This window comes from Boleophthalmus pectinirostris, unplaced genomic scaffold (assembly GCF_026225935.1).
Source record: "Boleophthalmus pectinirostris isolate CB_2022bp ecotype Guang Dong unplaced genomic scaffold, ASM2622593v1 HiC_scaffold_2, whole genome shotgun sequence".
Taxonomy (NCBI): domain Eukaryota; kingdom Metazoa; phylum Chordata; class Actinopteri; order Gobiiformes; family Gobiidae; genus Boleophthalmus; species Boleophthalmus pectinirostris.
Window position 1 is genome coordinate 25,697,640 of NW_026571152.1, and position 16,466 is coordinate 25,714,105.

The 16,466-nt window shown below is 39.4% G+C and overlaps 3 protein-coding genes across 4 annotated transcripts in view; 2 read left to right on the top strand and 1 right to left on the bottom strand.

Moving 5' to 3' along the window:
- The first annotated feature begins 1,472 nt into the window (after positions 1 to 1,472).
- On the top strand, positions 1,473 to 9,518 carry has3 (hyaluronan synthase 3). Of its 2 annotated transcripts, XM_055155181.1 has the most exons (5): positions 1,473 to 1,702; positions 4,095 to 4,188; positions 4,732 to 5,273; positions 6,145 to 6,246; positions 6,528 to 9,518. In XM_055155181.1, exons 2-5 carry the CDS (start codon positions 4,095 to 4,097, stop codon positions 7,455 to 7,457), a joined length of 1,668 nt encoding a protein of 555 aa, XP_055011156.1. In that variant the 5' UTR covers positions 1,473 to 1,702; the 3' UTR covers positions 7,458 to 9,518. The 2 variants fall into 2 exon arrangements, with proteins under 2 accessions (XP_055011156.1, XP_055011155.1); XM_055155180.1 differs by lacking the exon at positions 1,473 to 1,702 and having other exon boundaries at positions 3,957 to 4,188.
- A 1,138-nt stretch (positions 9,519 to 10,656) lies between these two features.
- On the bottom strand, positions 10,657 to 12,913 carry chtf8 (CTF8, chromosome transmission fidelity factor 8 homolog (S. cerevisiae)). Its single transcript, XM_020935213.2, has 3 exons — positions 12,707 to 12,913; positions 11,594 to 11,717; positions 10,657 to 11,123 (listed from the first exon to the last, which is right to left on the bottom strand). Exons 1-3 carry the CDS (start codon positions 12,724 to 12,726, stop codon positions 10,872 to 10,874), a joined length of 396 nt encoding a protein of 131 aa, XP_020790872.1. The 5' UTR covers positions 12,727 to 12,913; the 3' UTR covers positions 10,657 to 10,871.
- Positions 12,914 to 12,933: 20 nt separating this feature from the next.
- utp4 (UTP4 small subunit processome component) overlaps positions 12,934 to 16,466 on the top strand; it is a 7,873-nt gene continuing 4,340 nt past the window's right edge. Inside the window, exons 1-9 of the mRNA XM_020935120.2 lie at positions 12,934 to 13,366; positions 13,529 to 13,717; positions 13,786 to 13,870; positions 14,079 to 14,168; positions 14,258 to 14,469; positions 14,583 to 14,751; positions 14,849 to 14,940; positions 15,025 to 15,121; positions 15,206 to 15,270. Coding sequence (XP_020790779.2) covers positions 13,208 to 13,366; positions 13,529 to 13,717; positions 13,786 to 13,870; positions 14,079 to 14,168; positions 14,258 to 14,469; positions 14,583 to 14,751; positions 14,849 to 14,940; positions 15,025 to 15,121; positions 15,206 to 15,270 — 1,158 coding nt within the window. The 5' untranslated portion in view covers positions 12,934 to 13,207. The remainder of the gene's footprint in view (positions 13,367 to 13,528; positions 13,718 to 13,785; positions 13,871 to 14,078; positions 14,169 to 14,257; positions 14,470 to 14,582; positions 14,752 to 14,848; positions 14,941 to 15,024; positions 15,122 to 15,205; positions 15,271 to 16,466) is intronic.

Consider the following 16,466-nt stretch of genomic DNA (forward strand, 5'->3'; position numbering starts at 1 on the left):
AGTTGTTTTCATGTTAACATCTTCCTTTTACCTATTGCTCCGTAAAGATCGTCAATTCCAGGGTTGATATGATCCAAATGATTCTAGTAAAGGTGTATGGAGTTTAAAAACACAGTGGAGCACTTCCTGCATACCACATGACATGACAAGGTGGAACAGTGTTTTCAGTTTGAGAGAAGAACTCAGCCTAAATATGGAGGGTTTGTGTGTTAAACATGAGTGAATGAAACAAAACTCCCGATATGTTTACATTTCATACATTTTGTGCCATTTTACTCAAAACCTGAACTCTTTAAATCACATGATTTTAGTACCATAAGGTTGGTTGTAAATCAGTCAGTTAAAAAGTGCCAAGCTTTTCATTGATGCCTTGAAATAATTTGATCTATATTCGAGTTGCACAGCCCCAGTTTCCTGTATCACAACTGTTAACCATTTTGGGCATAGAGCCAATTTGTGAAGCACCAGTAAAACTCATTTAACATTCACAGTACGTTTGGGTCCATGTTTTATTAATAAAACATATTATTATTCTCTGAACAGGCTCAAAGGATGCAGCGGGCTCCAGTCCCTGAAGAGAGCACCTCAGCCTTTCACTGACCTTCACCACCTCAAATGCACCACTATGTAAAAATCAGCTGACACTGTGTTTTCTAAATGAGGCAATCAACAGCTACTATTTTAATAAAGTATGACAAACTCAGCGTTTGAAGTACCATTTAGTAGTTTAAACTGTAATGTGCAGTCATAATGTTATTTTGCTATGCCAGTTGTCTCATATTTTATGTTATTTTAATCAGATATTTAAGATAATTTTTCAATTAGTAATGAATAATAAATAAAATAATGTGATCATTCTTCCACCATTGCCAGTCTGTGCCCTCTTCCCCTGTGAGCCCATGAAACGGTCTCTGCCCATGATTTATATTCAGTCACTGTGATGTGCAGGGCTTATCTCCTCCTACAAAAGCAGCTGTAGCTACAGTGGGCTCTGCCTGAGCGATCTACTCTAATGAAATGTGTGTTTGTGTGTTTGGCAGCCTGCATCGATTGTGAGCGGTGTGCAGCAGTTTGTCCTGTGCTGGCAGCCGACTGTGCTCCTGAACCTGCAGCGCGTCAGCAGCTCCACGCAGAGGAGGGGTGGATAAATAAAGCCATAAAGGATGCTTTGAGTCCAGCTAAGGTGCAGAGGGGGCTCATTCAAACAGGCCCCCGGCTGTTGGGCGCTGCAATGCAGAGGAGACAGGGTGATGCCGGCAGAGGAGGGGGTGTGGCGGGACAGCAAAGCGGAGCACGTACCCCAGCCCCTCTCCTGTAGCTCTGAGGGTCTTGCTGCAGCATGGAGAGCCCAGGAGGGCTTGGGGCGCACCTAGAAGAGCTGTAGCATCAGGCTGAGCTCTCTCTGTGGAACAGTGCTAGAGGTGGGGGCTCATTCATGTCCCAGGACAGTGCTGGGAGACAGGGGAGGAGCAGGGGCTGGCGTGAGTGTGAGTGCTGGAGGGGGGTATTTTGGGATGTGGGATCTCCTGAAACCAGTGCTGGAATAAAGATGTAGTGTACACTGCTGCTGTAGGAGGGACAGAACAAGGAGAGAGCTGTGCTGTGAGAGGAGAGCAGAGGGCAGGACGTCCCGGCTTCAGCCACCAAGCCGGACCACTGAGAACAGGGGGGGCCGGCACACACGGTCCATCGGGTCAGGAAGGTAAGATTCTTTAATTGTTTAAGGTCAAAACAATCAAATTGTACATTCACATTTCAGCAAGAGTATATATTTACACAGAAGAGTTAGATTTTCCTAAATGCTTAAGATTGCAAAAAATGCAAAAATGTTATCTGTAACAAGACTCATTCTATAATAAACTTTTTATTATTATGTTGACTTTTATCTGACAAAATGTGTCTCTGTGGTTCCTTCACCATGGTCCATTTGCTTATATTGGTTAGTCAGAACTGACCTATTCGTTTGTGCTTGTGTTGGAATTGGACTATTGACTGAATTTCAGAAATGAACTGGTGATATTCTGTATTAGAAGCTTTGGAAATACTCTCCAATAGGCAATAACTTTATCCATTAAGAGCTAAGATTCATTGAATGTAGTTCAACAAAGATATTAAGTGAGAACAGACTAAGTGCCCTGTGTAGGCAGCACAGAGACTTCAGTGTAGACTGAAGCAGGATCCAAAGGTTATTTTTGACACAGTGACTTTAATGTGTTTTGGAGGGATAATATTGCATTTTGTCTATGACCTCCTTTTTGGTTTGAAACAAGCAGCGGTGTCATAGTGTGAGAGCATTATAGCTGTGTCCAAAGAAAACTCTGTTAGCTGTTTGGTTTTCCATGGCATCAGAGCTGGGCCTGGCACCAGTGCCTCAAACACAAACGGTCACACCTCACTCAGCTCCAGTCCAACGACTCTGCAGCAAACACTTGGAGAGTTGAACACTTTTGTGGGCAGACACCCCATTTCCTTGATGATGTCATAGTCCTGTGTGTAACTGAAAGTTTATCCTGTCCACTGGAACCAAATCCCTCTAGTGGTGGTTTACCTCTACCCACTTTTAGAAGTACAGTAAAGTACAGTAATCAGCCAATTATGTTATACTTCATTTATAAATATACAGTCCTGACAAGAGTTTTTTAACATTTCCAAAAACTATTTAAATGCATTTCTTGGCTTCAAGATGCAAAAATCAGGTAGATTTGTCCAACATGTTACAGCATGTCAGAATAATGCATATTTCAGCTTATTCTGAACTGTCCTATTGGCAAACAATGATCTGGTACAGTTTTTGTAGCACTAATCTTGATGTAACCATGGAAATCTGTGTGGGGTCTGGCATGTTAAGAGGTGTGATTGATCACTGCAGTTTTTGTACTCTACAGCTCACCTCTGTTGCTCCCAAGCCTTAAAAACCAGTGGAGCAAGCACAACATTATAAAGACCCAAATTACAAAAGTTGGGTTGAAATCTTAAATAATTTTCATTTTACTTTTATTTAATTTTATTATAATTACAAATTCACTACTCAGTTATCAGTACTTTTTTGAATTGATATTATTGAGTTGTGTTCTTTGCCATTTTTCACTGAACTTCCTGGACATTTGTAAATATCAGCAGCTTAATTGTGGCCATCACTCCTGCTGCAAGCCCGGACGCGGTGAAGGAGACTGAAGGAGAGAGCGGAGGGAAATTTCATGAATGAAAGGAAAGGATTGTTCGTATCTCTGCAGCTCTTAAGCCTAGTCTTCAATTAGAGCTATTACCTAGAGTGACTGAAGGGGAGTGCCAGAGGGGCTGATGGAGCCAGGATAGGACAGTTTTACTGCTTTGGTTGAACTACTCTTTATTTTTTATTTTTTTATTTGTTTTTATTATAACCAAATCGTAAGTAAATGTAAAAGTAAATTTTGCATACAAAATGATTATTATAATGTCCCAATTAATGTACAGTCCTCCTTTCATGATGAACCCGTGCCATTTTTCTTTGAAAATAATTTTGCTATTCATTGTTGTGTTCTAAACTACAAACAAAATACTATCTGGCTAATATGCAATACAGTGCAAGCAATTAATTATTATTATCCTCACATATATATATCATCTTTGAGGGGGTCCTTAATGTCGTACTTTTTTTTTGTTACTTGGTGGTGGCTGACCTGTATTTTCTTCAGTGTGTACTGTATATATATGTACTTTTACCATGAGGTGTTTCAGACAGTTTTACATGAGCAAAACAGGAAATGACACTTAGGTAAAATGAAGGTGTACAGACTCCCTCTATGTCGTCACAGAACAGAATAAATAAGACAGCTTTCTCCAACAACATATGTATATGTGTGTAAACCTCCACTATTAATACATTATGCAGTCATAGTTTTATTTTCCAAAGCATTAATAGAAAGCAATATGAAGTTAAAAACATATATAACTTTTTAAGGTTATATGCATTGTCTCGTTCATCCAGGAGTGGTCCATTGTATCTCCTAAACACTATACTATATGTCATTATGAAGATTTTGGCATCAGACTTTAGTGTACAGACATTTTTGTTTCACAAAAATTCTTAAGTTTAATTTTATATGTCTGCTCAGATGCCCTCTCGCTGCAGAAATGCGGTGAACATCGTGATCACCACTCTCTTTGCAGCAGTGGTCCTGTTCACCATCCTGCTGGCCTATGTCACAGGTTTGTTGGTTTTTTGTTCAAATTCAAATACATTTCACAGCCTGATGGTGTGTATTTTACTCACAAATTATATATGTACTTGACAGGCATCATATAGCCATTTAATTTCTTTTAACAGGTATGTCCAAACTTTTTTCACAGAGGTCCACATATAGAAACATATTTGTAATGGAGGGTCACAGATTGGTGGTCAACACACTTCCTTTCAGACTTTCAGATAGATGCATTTTACATGACTACAACAGAGCCACTGTACCTTATTTTAGGTCTGTGTCATACTGCAGTGTCATTGAGGTTACAGTGATATAAATACTTGGATCCCTAAGGGCTGACAAAAATTGGTCTGAGGGCCACATTTTACCCCTGGGCCATAATTTGGACGCCCTTGCCCTATAAAATGATATATTAAATGGAGAATCAAATTGTTTTCTATTAGAGGAGAAAAATTTAGCCACTCTTGAATGCAAAAAAGAAATTGTGCTTGCCTATTTCATTATGTTATTTCATTATTGTTTTTTCTAACTGTGCCCTTGTTTTATGAAGGATACCAGTTCATCCACACTGAGCAGCACCACCTTTCCTTCGGCCTGTACGGGGCCTTCCTCTCCCTGCACCTCCTCCTGCAGAGCCTCTTTGCCTTCCTGGAGCATCGCCACATGAGGGCCCCAGCTCGCCCCCAGCACCTGCGGCGCACCGTCGCCCTGTGCATTGCTGCCTACCAGGAGGACCCCGACTACCTGAGAAAGTGCCTGCGCAGTGTCCGCCGCATCTCCTTTCCTGGACTCAAGGTGGTGCTAGTGGTGGATGGGAACAAGCCCGAGGATCGTTACATGATGGACATTTTCCAGGAGGTGATGGGCGGGGTGGATCAGGCTGGGAGCATGGTGTGGAAGGGGAACTACCATAGCGATGGCAGCGGTGGGCCTGTAACCAACAGAAACACAGTGCACATGGAGGAGGCTGCAAGAGTGTCCCGGCTGGTCAGGGGCTGTCGATTTTCCTGTGTCATGCAGGAGTGGGGTGGGAAGAGAGAGGTCATGTACACTGCATTCAAGGCCCTAGGAGACACTGTGGACTATGTGCAGGTACATGTAACAGATACAGATATATTTAAAGGTCCTATATTATGCAAAATTTACTTTTGTGAGCTTTAACTCATGTTATAATGTTGCCTCACCAAAAACATACCTGGAGTTGTGGATTGTTTCATTCACACATGTCTATCTACATATCTAAAGTTCAAAATGCTCTGTTCCACGTTGTGATGTCATGAAGCTGTAGTTTTCAGGTTAAAAGTTCCTTTTACCTTTAGTCCAGTACAGATTGGCAATTCCAGGGCTAGTGAAGCTGTATGGAGTAAGAGAAGAACTCAGCCTTAATATACAGAGTTTGTGTGTTAAACATGAGTGAATGAAACAAAATACAACTCCAGATCTGTTTTTGAGGAAACAACAGTATAACATAGATCAGAAAATAGTGTAATATAGGTTCTTTAATTATAATTGCCACGAACAGTTGTCAAATACAGTACTCACTGGGTGGTGGTTGCTCAGTTGGTAGAGATATTTGGCCATGAATTCCAAGTTTGCCAATTCGAACTCTGCTACTTGCTCAAATTAACTGCATTTGTCACCCCTTCAAATTATGCTTTTGGAACTTCTGGAATGCATTTTTGTGTTCTTTTGGGTTATTGTCATGAAAGAAAACAGATAGCCTGCTTTATCAATCATGACTCAATGTAAAGGGGCAGGCTTGACATCTCTTGCAAAAGGACAATAGAGTGAATTCATTCTATTGATGGTGTTTATAATAGTACTTTTTAGTCCGTGTGAGGCAGCTGTGTCCTTGCTGTGGGTTAGGTCACATTAGCCGACCCCTGTTGTGTAGTGGGGGGTGGACAGCTGCAAGCTCTGTCAGCGGTCCCTCATTTACCTGACAGATCTGTTCTTATTTCAGGTGTGTGACTCGGACACAGTGCTGGACCCTGCCTGCACTATAGAGATGCTAAAAATAATGGAGGAAGACCCGATGGTGGGAGGTGTCGGAGGAGACGTACAGGTAAATGCTGCTTTTTTGAACAAAGCCAAACCAGTCAGTGTTGCATGAAATGTTAGGTGTAACAATAAGTAAATAGTTGTGGCTGGTAATGACATAAGACAGTGATTCCCAAAGTTTTTGTAGTTGTGTACCCCCTGAGAGTTTTGATCACTTGTCATGTCCCCTGCTGCGACGCACTTCAAGATATGTCTGTTGATTCTGAACACATATTAGGCCTATATAGGTGAAATATTTGTAATGATATCAAAACAACTGTAATGGTAGATTTTTCTATATTCTAGATACTGAACAAATATGACTCGTGGATCTCCTTTCTGAGTAGTGTGCGTTACTGGATGGCCTTCAACATTGAGCGTGCATGTCAGTCATACTTTGGCTGTGTGCAGTGCATCAGTGGTCCTCTGGGAATGTACCGAAACTCGTTACTACAGCGTTTCCTGGAGCCCTGGTACCATCAGACCTTCCTGGGCTCAAAGTGCAGTTTTGGAGATGACCGCCATCTCACCAACCGGGTTCTGAGTTTTGGCTACAAAACCAAATACACAGCTCGCTCACAGTGTCAGACTGAAACACCAACACAGTATCTGCGCTGGCTCAACCAGCAAACCAGATGGAGCAAGTCGTACTTCCGCGAATGGCTCTACAATGCCCTCTGGTTTCATAAGCACAGCCTGTGGATGACCTATGAGTCTGTGGTGACAGGATTCTTCCCTTTCTTTTTGGTAGCTACAGTGATCCACTTGTTTTATCGGGGAAGACTGTGGAACATTCTGCTCTTCCTGCTAACAGTGCAGCTGGTGGGCATGGTCAAAGCCACGTACGCCTGCTTTTTACGAGGCAGCTTGGTCATGATCTTCATGTCCCTCTACTCTCTCCTCTATATGTCCAGTCTGTTACCAGCTAAAATCTTTGCCTTGCTCACCATTAACAAGGCGGGTTGGGGCACTTCGGGTCGCAGGAAGATAGTGGTGAACCTGATTGGGGCTGTGCCTGTCACTGTCTGGGCTGTGGTGCTGCTGGGGGGAGTGGTCTACACCATTTACTGTGAAACCCAGGAGCCCTTTAGTGAGACAGAGAAAGCCTTGTTGATATCAGGGACAGTATTATATGGCTGCTACTGGATTATTTTACTGGTCCTCTATTTGGCAATTGTAGCCAAGAGGTGTAACAAGAGAGAAGAGCAGTATCAGCTGCCATACACAGAAGGATAAACCTGGTGTTGAGACCAGCAGACTCTACCAGCAGGCTCAGGCCTTGCAGCAGCAGGACTAAAGTCCACTCTGTGAGCCGCAGATACTCGCGGCTTCATGTGGTGCTAAGAAGTGAAGAGGAACAGGTCTCTGCTCCAGGATAGGAAATGGGGCCAAACAGCACCCCTATTTGCTTTATTGGTGCTTCATACACAGAGCCAAATTCAGTGGCTATGAGTGGTTTATGCACAATCTCTTCTGAGCAGTATGACATTGTATAAAACTGTGACGAGATAGGGCAGTGTGGTTAAAGGACAAATCAGTGGAATTTATCTTAGTTGAACAATCAGTACTAAATGTCTTCACAGTTGGTCATTTTGTCAGGGCAGCTTGACTTAAGATACATCCACTCTCAGTAAATTAACATACTTGCTTTGTCCCTTCCTTGAATTTGAACACTTCAGTTTATGACAAGTCAAAAGTCAAAATCTGTATTCCTGTTAATTTAACAATAATTTGGCCTTTATTACTGCTCTTCATGTAACCAAATTGACCAATCACAAATTTTACCAACTTGAGTTGCTTAAGTGGGACTAAACACCTCAACTCCACCCACAACCAAAATTCAAAACAGTAGTAGTAGTTGAGTGTTTAGTCCCACTTTAAATTGTTATGTTTTATCTCTCTTTCTTTAAATCTTACTTTTGTTGGATTCTCAGTTTATTTGTGTTACTGAATTGAGCAACGTTCAGAATTCAGTGAATGTTATTTATTTATTTAGATATAAATGAATGAAAGTTGTTGTCAATGCACTGCAAAAGTAGTACTTGTATGTCCATACAAGCTGTAAATAATATTGGACCACTGCTCCTAATGCTCTAAAGGTACTACAATATTTTTTTAACCTGAAATACAGCCTTGTCAATGGTATTGTGCCTCTATGAGATCAGGCTTAGAGATGAACATGGATCTCTCCACACTTACATTATCAGTATTTTAATGTGGCCACTGCCAGTCAAGTTTGAATAAAAACAGTTACAGACAGCACCTGCCAGTGCCAAAGTATTAAATATCACAGCTTAGTATTATTCTACTTTTCAGTGTTGCATTGATAATTGAGGTATTCTTTTGGTGCTTTTAGATCTCAAAACAAGCAGAAAGGTCTGTGGCTTCACAGCCTTGATACTTTGTTTATAGTGATAATTTTTAATTGGTTGATAACTGATTTGAATTCTGCAAACATGCTAATTTCCATCTTCTATTATAGTCGGTGTGGACATTGGGTGTATAATATTGTGAACTTGCACAATTTTTTTGTTCAAATTGTGTTTTATGATTTGGACAGTCCAGCTTTTTAAACATGTGTGGTGCTGAAACAATTACTGTACATCATCATTCTGTCTGTTTTACATATTGTCAATTTTATAAACAGAAAGGTGCCAAATCGTGCTTTGTAGCAATACAAGATTTTTAAAGAACTGTTTGTGTCTTTTAATCTATAATGAGTATAACAGAGTTTATTAATAAAAATAAAAAAAAACTATTTATTTTATTAATTCATGTAGCAGCAGGTTTGAGTTTGTCTGAGATTCACTTAAAGGTTCATTGTGTAACTTTTCTGGTGGAGGGTCTGTCAAATGCTTTTCTCTATGGAAGTGTTATTACTTTGTCTGGAATGCTTCATATGGTATTAAACCTTTCTATCTCCATGGAGACCAAATCAGACCAAGTTACAGGTCAGATCTGTGGAAAGGCAACCCTGTCAGAAGCCCTGCTTTTCTAGGTATTTTTGAGCAATAAAATCACTGTAATTGAATAAATGTAAGGTAGAGCTGTTTAATGTCATGCTGTGGAATATTTCAGGCAGAGCAATGACATCTCCATAGAAACATGCAGGTGATTGCTAACTAATATGAGATCACCAATAAGCCAGCAGAAGAAGACAGGCATTTCAGTGTATGAACCATATGTAAGCCATTTATGTTAAAGCATGTCCAGTTGCTCTTGTTTGTGTAGATTCTCACACTATTGATGACAAAGCTGAGTCAAACAGAAAGAAGGAAAGAGACAGACAGATTAAATGTCAATGTATTCATATCAAGCTTATCTGGATCTGGTATGAATGGAGTGATTGTGTCTAAAAAGGAAAGTATTTTTAATGAGCCAGGAAATGTCCAGTAGCTGAGCATGACACAAGCCTTTCTTTAGAGTCTATTTTTACAAAAAAAAATAAAAAAATATGACAATGCTAAAAGAATGGTGATTATTATTTAATATAGTTTTATGGTTCATTTGTTATTTGTATTTAGCAGATAGGTGAAAATACTGCAAATGTTAAAGATGCATTGTGTAACTTTTCTGGTGGAGCGTCTGTCAAATGCCATAGAAATGTTATTGCTTTGTCTGAAATGTTTCACAGTATGACATTAAACTTTTCTGTCATCGTGGAGACCAAACCAGGCCAAGTTACTGGTCAGATTGGTGGAGAGGCAAACCCACTCTGTCAGAATACCTGGATATTTTGGAGTAATAAAACCACAAGCAATTGAATAAATACGAGGCAGATTTGTTTAATGTTAACTATGGAACATTTAATGCAGAGCATTGACATGTCCATAGAAACAAGACGATGATGGACCCCCAACTGAAACTTTCAGTGACTCACATTTCTTTAGGAATGGGAGCTAAAAAGTAACACAAGAAGCCTGGAATAAAACAAAAAGTGTAAATATGTTAAAATGTCAAAATTAAAACCATTTCTCTGTTAGATATAAAATGTTGCCAACAAGCAAGGATATAAAATATAAAAGTAACTAAATTTGATCTGAATTTGTACAGAGCTGCTGCATTAAGAGGAGGTTCAGTCCATATGAATGGGCTCTTTACACAGAGTGAACTAACAGGCAAGCCTTTCACTGCTGGGGTTACACCTCAACATGGGACCCACCTTCCTTAAACACATACTGTAAGCTTTAAAATGTAAAGTTTGTGTTTAGGGAAATGCCTGACACAGAAAATAAATTATAAGAGCACAAACTAAGCACAATTTCTTTCCACAATTGCAATTAATAGCATTTAGAGTGGAAATTGATTAATGGTTTTACTTACTTAAAAAATGCCAGTCTTGAAATAAAATATAAAAACAATATTACCATCTAACAAACTGGAAGATTTAAGTGAAGGTTCTAAATATATTCCTGCTTGTTAACAAATACACAAGTAGCTGTCGAAATGTTTTATTAATTTCAGAGAGAATATATATTTAATATGTGTGTTGTCTTTCAAACGCAATAAAACTATTACACAATAAACAAATTCAAACAAACATTCATGCCAAAATCTCTGTTACAAAGTCCATGTAGACTCTTCCTATGTGGACTTCCTAAACTTTGAATAAGAATCATGTTCAGTCTTTCGCCCTTTGTCCACTGGAGCTTACACCTTTTTGGGCACATTGGTGATGATGGGTTTGGGTCGTGTTTTGAAGATAAGTTTCTTCTTGATTAAAGCGGTCACAGAGTATGTTGTGGAGTTAGGAGCCTGTAGTTCTCCCTCCACGGCTTCAGGGGCATCATCAACCATGTCCCGAGAGTGTCCAGGGTGCTTGATCAGAACCGCAAACGGCTTCTCAAGTTTGACATGTTTGCCATACAGGATGTGATGGCCAACTATGAGCACTGGCACCCCCTGGTGGAAACAAGACAAACAGCAGATGGTAAGTTCTGATGTTCCATTATGTTAGGCACAAAAAATAAGTTATTTGTTTTTTCTGCATTTGTCTGCTTGCTGCATAGTGAGATTTAGAGCCTGTATATTAGTACGGCCAGTTTCAGCTTGGCTTTCAGTGGAAATATTTTAACATAGAAAATATGGATGTAGCTGAAGATGCATCAAGTTTTTGGAAGAAAAGCAACAGTTTCCAGGAGGGGTGAAGTCTGATATTTGGGAATATATTTGCTTATTGTTAAAAGCACAGTCCAATTTCCTGAAATTGTTTTGGTTGAATTTCTAGCAGTTTCTTTTGATTAGAGGGACGTATAGTATATGTGTATAAGTAGAAGTGTCACCTGTTTATATAAACACAAACAGTGAAGTAAAGAAGGGGCGGGCCGGTTTCAAGGGGGCTATAGGTGCATTTATGTTTTAGTACCTCTTACCTCTTTGGTGTAGAGCAGATCTCCCATTACATTCCCTGCCAGGCCGGAGTTATGGCGGGACACCATCTCCCCCTGCAACTCCACCAGTAACCACTCAGGAGGCTTACTCGCATCCTCGCTGCTTCTGAAAACCAGTGTTGGGAAGGTTACTTTTAAAATGTATTCCCCTACAGATTACAGATTACATACCCCAAAATGTAGTGTGTAATCCATTAAATTACTGAAAGTGAGTAACGTAATCTGAATACTTTGGATTACTTGCTTTGCTGTAGAGAAGCAAAGTCAAGGATATCTTCACATAAGTCTGCTAAAACAATGAAAAGCCCAGTCTTTAATTAACCGTATTAAAAATATTATTGATAGAAGAGAAGGAGACATGGTCCGTGCAGCATGATTTAGTCCTGTTAAATCCTGTTTTAGACCTGGTTTAGTCCTGGTTTAGTCCTGGTTTAAACTTAGTTTAGACCTGGTTTAGACTTTGTATAGACTTGGTTTAGACCTGGTTTTAATCCTGCTTTAGACCTAGTTTAGACATGGTTTAGTCCTGGTTTAGACCTAGTTTAGATCTGGTTTTAGACCTAGTTTAGACCTGGTTTAGTGTCCGGCGAGGAGTGGAATTACTGAGGAAAAAAAAAAAAAAAGGGAATACCCCAAAATGTGAAAACAGGAAAATACCGCCATGTAATCCCCTTATTTCAACAAAGTAACTGTAATCCAACTACCTCTCATTAAAACAGTAACTGTAACTGAATACAGTTACTCATAATTTGTGCTCTGATTACGTAACTCCGGTACATGTAATCTGTTACTCCCGATCACTGCTGAAAACACAAATGTTATGAATGTAGCTTGTGGGATTAATAGTAAAATAGCTAAGTGCTCCTTCAGAATTGTGTTTTATCATCCATAAGAATGTTCTATCTACAATATTCTTTAAGCTATGTCTGTGATTTCTAACTTGTCCAAGAGGGATCCATAGAAAGAAATTAATTCTAAAAACTCTGTCCAGATAACTTAACATCATTTTTCTTCTGCATAAACAAAAATTATTATTACAAAACGATGACTATTGTCTTTTTCATATTTTCTATCTAGAAACAAGCAAACTCTTACCTTACTATTATTTGAACCATTCCTGTCAAAGGCGTCGGTCTTTGTGTCAAAAGTTGCTATGTAATATATATACAACTATCTCCGTACTTAACACTTCACAAAAGTCTGATCATTACAGTTAAACACATTCACTGGACAAAATATTTTAATAGATCCAAGCCAAACACGTCCAACCCATTTCGCGCCAGTGGCTTATTTTTCTACATCATGACGTACTTCCGCTTTGTTAATGTCTTTCTCTTCCGGTTCAAATGTCCTCAACGTGGCTCCTGTAATGTTTTCTCGCGTGTGGGACCTATGTGTGGTGAAACTACTATAAATAAGTAAAACTAACAGCGTTTATGCTAGAATTAGTCAAAATTGTATATTACTTGTATATTATTGTCGGCCTTAATGTCAAAGTTATTCTAAAAAGGTACAGTTGGGCTCATCGCTAATAAATCACACTTCTAGCTGGAGTTCAAAACTACCAGGCCACCAGCGCATCTTGCTTAGACCAAGATGGGTGAGTTCAAAGTGCACCGGGTCCGGTTTTTCGACTACATGCCCAGTGGGATCCGAGCCTTGGCATTTAACCGAAGCACGGAGCGACTGGCCGTGGCCCGAGATCAGGGGTCTGTGGAGCTCTTCAACTTCTCTGACAACTACTGCCAAGAAAAGGTAACAACGCTGTCCCATCTATTAGTCTGTTTGTAATAATTAGTGTCAAACGCTATTATTATGACTAAATTACCAATTTGTCACTACTGTGCATTTTTCTATTTGTCACTGAGATAAGTAACTATTACCGTCATCACACGTACCGTCTGATCTGTGTGCCAGGTTATCCCAGGACGGGACGGCCGCTCAATAGAGGCTCTGTGCTGGGTTGGCTCTCGGCTCTTTAGTGTTGGTTTGGATGGACTGATCACAGAGTATGACTTGAACAACCTCAGACCAAAGTACACGGTAGAGGCCTATGGTGGACCAGTCTGGAGCATCAGCTGCAACCGTCAGGGGAATCTCCTTGCAGTCAGTGGAGAGCTGTGTACGTATTTGACCTGATAAACATGTGCTTTAATGTAATATGCTTGTTTCAGATTGGTTGTGAAGATGGGACAGTCAAAATCTTTGAAGTACTGGATGACAGAATTCAATTTCAAAGAAATCTGGACAGACAGAAAGGTAATATAATATTAAGATCAAACCTAAGCCTGTTACAATAACAATGATATGGCTTTGAGGTAATAATTTTAAAGCTCCCCAATTCAACCATACCATTGTTTATATTTTATATCTGAATTATTAAATAATCTGCAGTTCATTTTCAATATTATTTTGGCTTTCCATTGTAATATTAGAAAAATAAATAAATAAAATGACCTATTGTTAGGTCGCATCATTTCTGTGAGCTGGCATTCATCAGGGACAAAGATTGCTGCTGGTATGATGGACATGATCCGAGTATTTGATGCTGAAAGTGGTTGGTAGACAAGTAATACTTAATATTATTATTTGTGCAATTTATGAAAATATCAGAATGTGAAATTATTATTTTTTTTTTTTCTCAAGGCCGTGCCACGCACAGACTGCTGGTTGAGAGGGGTGTAGGTACTGCTAAGAACAGAGAGGTGGTGGTGTGGAGTCTGGCTTATCTTTCTGATAACACCATTGTTAGTGCCGACTCAGCAGGAAAAGTTCAGATCTGGGATGGTCTCACGGGAACACTGATCCGGAGTCACCTCATCACTAAATGGGATGTCCTTGCTTTGTCTGTTGCACATGTGAGTATCTAAACCTCTCTATATTTCTGCTATAGTATCATTCTGTAGTAACATTAGTGACACAAAAGATAAAGTATTATTTTTGTCTAATATGTTCTGGCATATTTTTTCAGGATGAGAGCAGTCTAATTGCTGGGACATCAGAAGGCACTGTGGTTCAGTTTCAGTTTCTCCCGTCATCTGGGGAGCAGGACAAAGAATGGGTCAGAACCAGGACTTTTAAGAACCACTCCCATGATGTCCGGGCCCTGGTCCTAACTGATATAGCTGTTGTCTCTGGAGGTACTTGTGTATTTTTTAATCAGAAAGATCACAAAAATTACCTTTACATCTTCAAGAAAAACTTCATTTATCTTAGAATAATTTCAACATTGTTTAGGTATGGACACCCAGTTGGTAGTGCGCCCTCTGCTGGATAAAGTTGAAAAGAATACAGCTGAGTCCGAACTGCGCAAAATGGTTTTCCCCCTTGTAAGTTTGTTAACAGCCGTGCTTCAAGCCATGCATCACCATTATTATTATTATTATTATTATTATTTGCTTTCCTTGTTGTAGAAAAGTTTAGTTAGTTGTGCGAAGAAGTCTGGATTGTTGCTCTTCCAGTTTCCGGACCATCTGGAGGTTTGGAGACTTGGAGAAAGTGAAGGATATGGTGAGGCTTTGAATTACAAAAAATATTGATAAGTGTGGAATTGTCTTACTGCACTTGATGTTTTTGCCTCTGCTTTGTTATTAGGGAAACCTGGAGATCGCCTACTAGTCAAAAGAAAACCAGAGAAACTGATTCATCTAAAGCGGAAGGTGTGTGCCACATCCGCACTGGTTATTATATTATATATTTGAGATTACACTATTCAGTAGATGTGATTACAGCTCAATGCAGTGCTGTTGGCTATTGGCATCTGCAGAGTACTGCATCAGATGCTCTTCCATTCTAAATAATATAATTTTAGTTACAGTTCACAATCACATTCAAAATAATTTGACTTAAAGCAATAAGCAGTGAGTATTTTTACTGAAAGGGAGTTTTTGGTAGAACATAGGTGTCTTGAGTTGTAATAATATTTCTTAAAAAGTTTGTTTTTGCATACAACCATCTATCCTGGTTGTAAAACCCAAGAAAAGCGGCGTTTTCATTTTAGCAACACTAGTCCTAAAAGCACAATTGTCATGTTTGCAAATGACTGCACAATAATGAAAATGAGACAAAACTTGGCTCTGAATGACAGATGGGAATATTTGTTAAGTATTTTGAACATAGTTTTATTAATATTAGACTGAGTCCCATTTTTGTTAGATGTCTAGCTTCCATCAGTCTACAGTCCCTGACGAAAGTCTTGTCGCTTATCCATTTTGTAGAAACAAAAGCTTATAACCTGACTTTAAATTAATCGATTGGTTTTAGAAATGACTCATGAAAGCTAAAACCCTCCCAAATTATGCTCAATATACTAAAATAAATTTGCTTCACTGAAGAAAGATTGATCATTTAATGAACACAGAAAGGTCAGATTTTGGCAAGACAAAAGTTTCGTCGCCTACAGAAAATTGAACAAATAATTTACTTCAAATACAAAAATATGTTACATAACGTCAGTGAATTAAGTAGTGGTGCTGTGAGATCCATATTTAATATCTTGTAGGACTGCATCCATGCGGTTTGACAATGATTCATACAATTTGTTGATGAAGTCATCAGGAATAGCAAAGAAAGCAGTCTTACATGCCTCCCAGAGTTCATCAAGATTCTTTGGTTTTGCCTTCCATGCTTCCTCTTTCATTCTACCCCAGACATGCTCAATGATGTTGATGTCTGGTGACTGGGCTGGCCAGTCCTGGAGCACCTTGATCTTCTTCGCCTTGAGAAACTTTGATGTAGAGATAGAAGTATGTGATGGAGCACCATCCTGCTGCAAAATTTGAGCCCTTTTATGGTTGGGAATGTAAGGGGTAGCTAATACTTCTTGATATTTTAGGCTATTGATATTGCCTTCCAC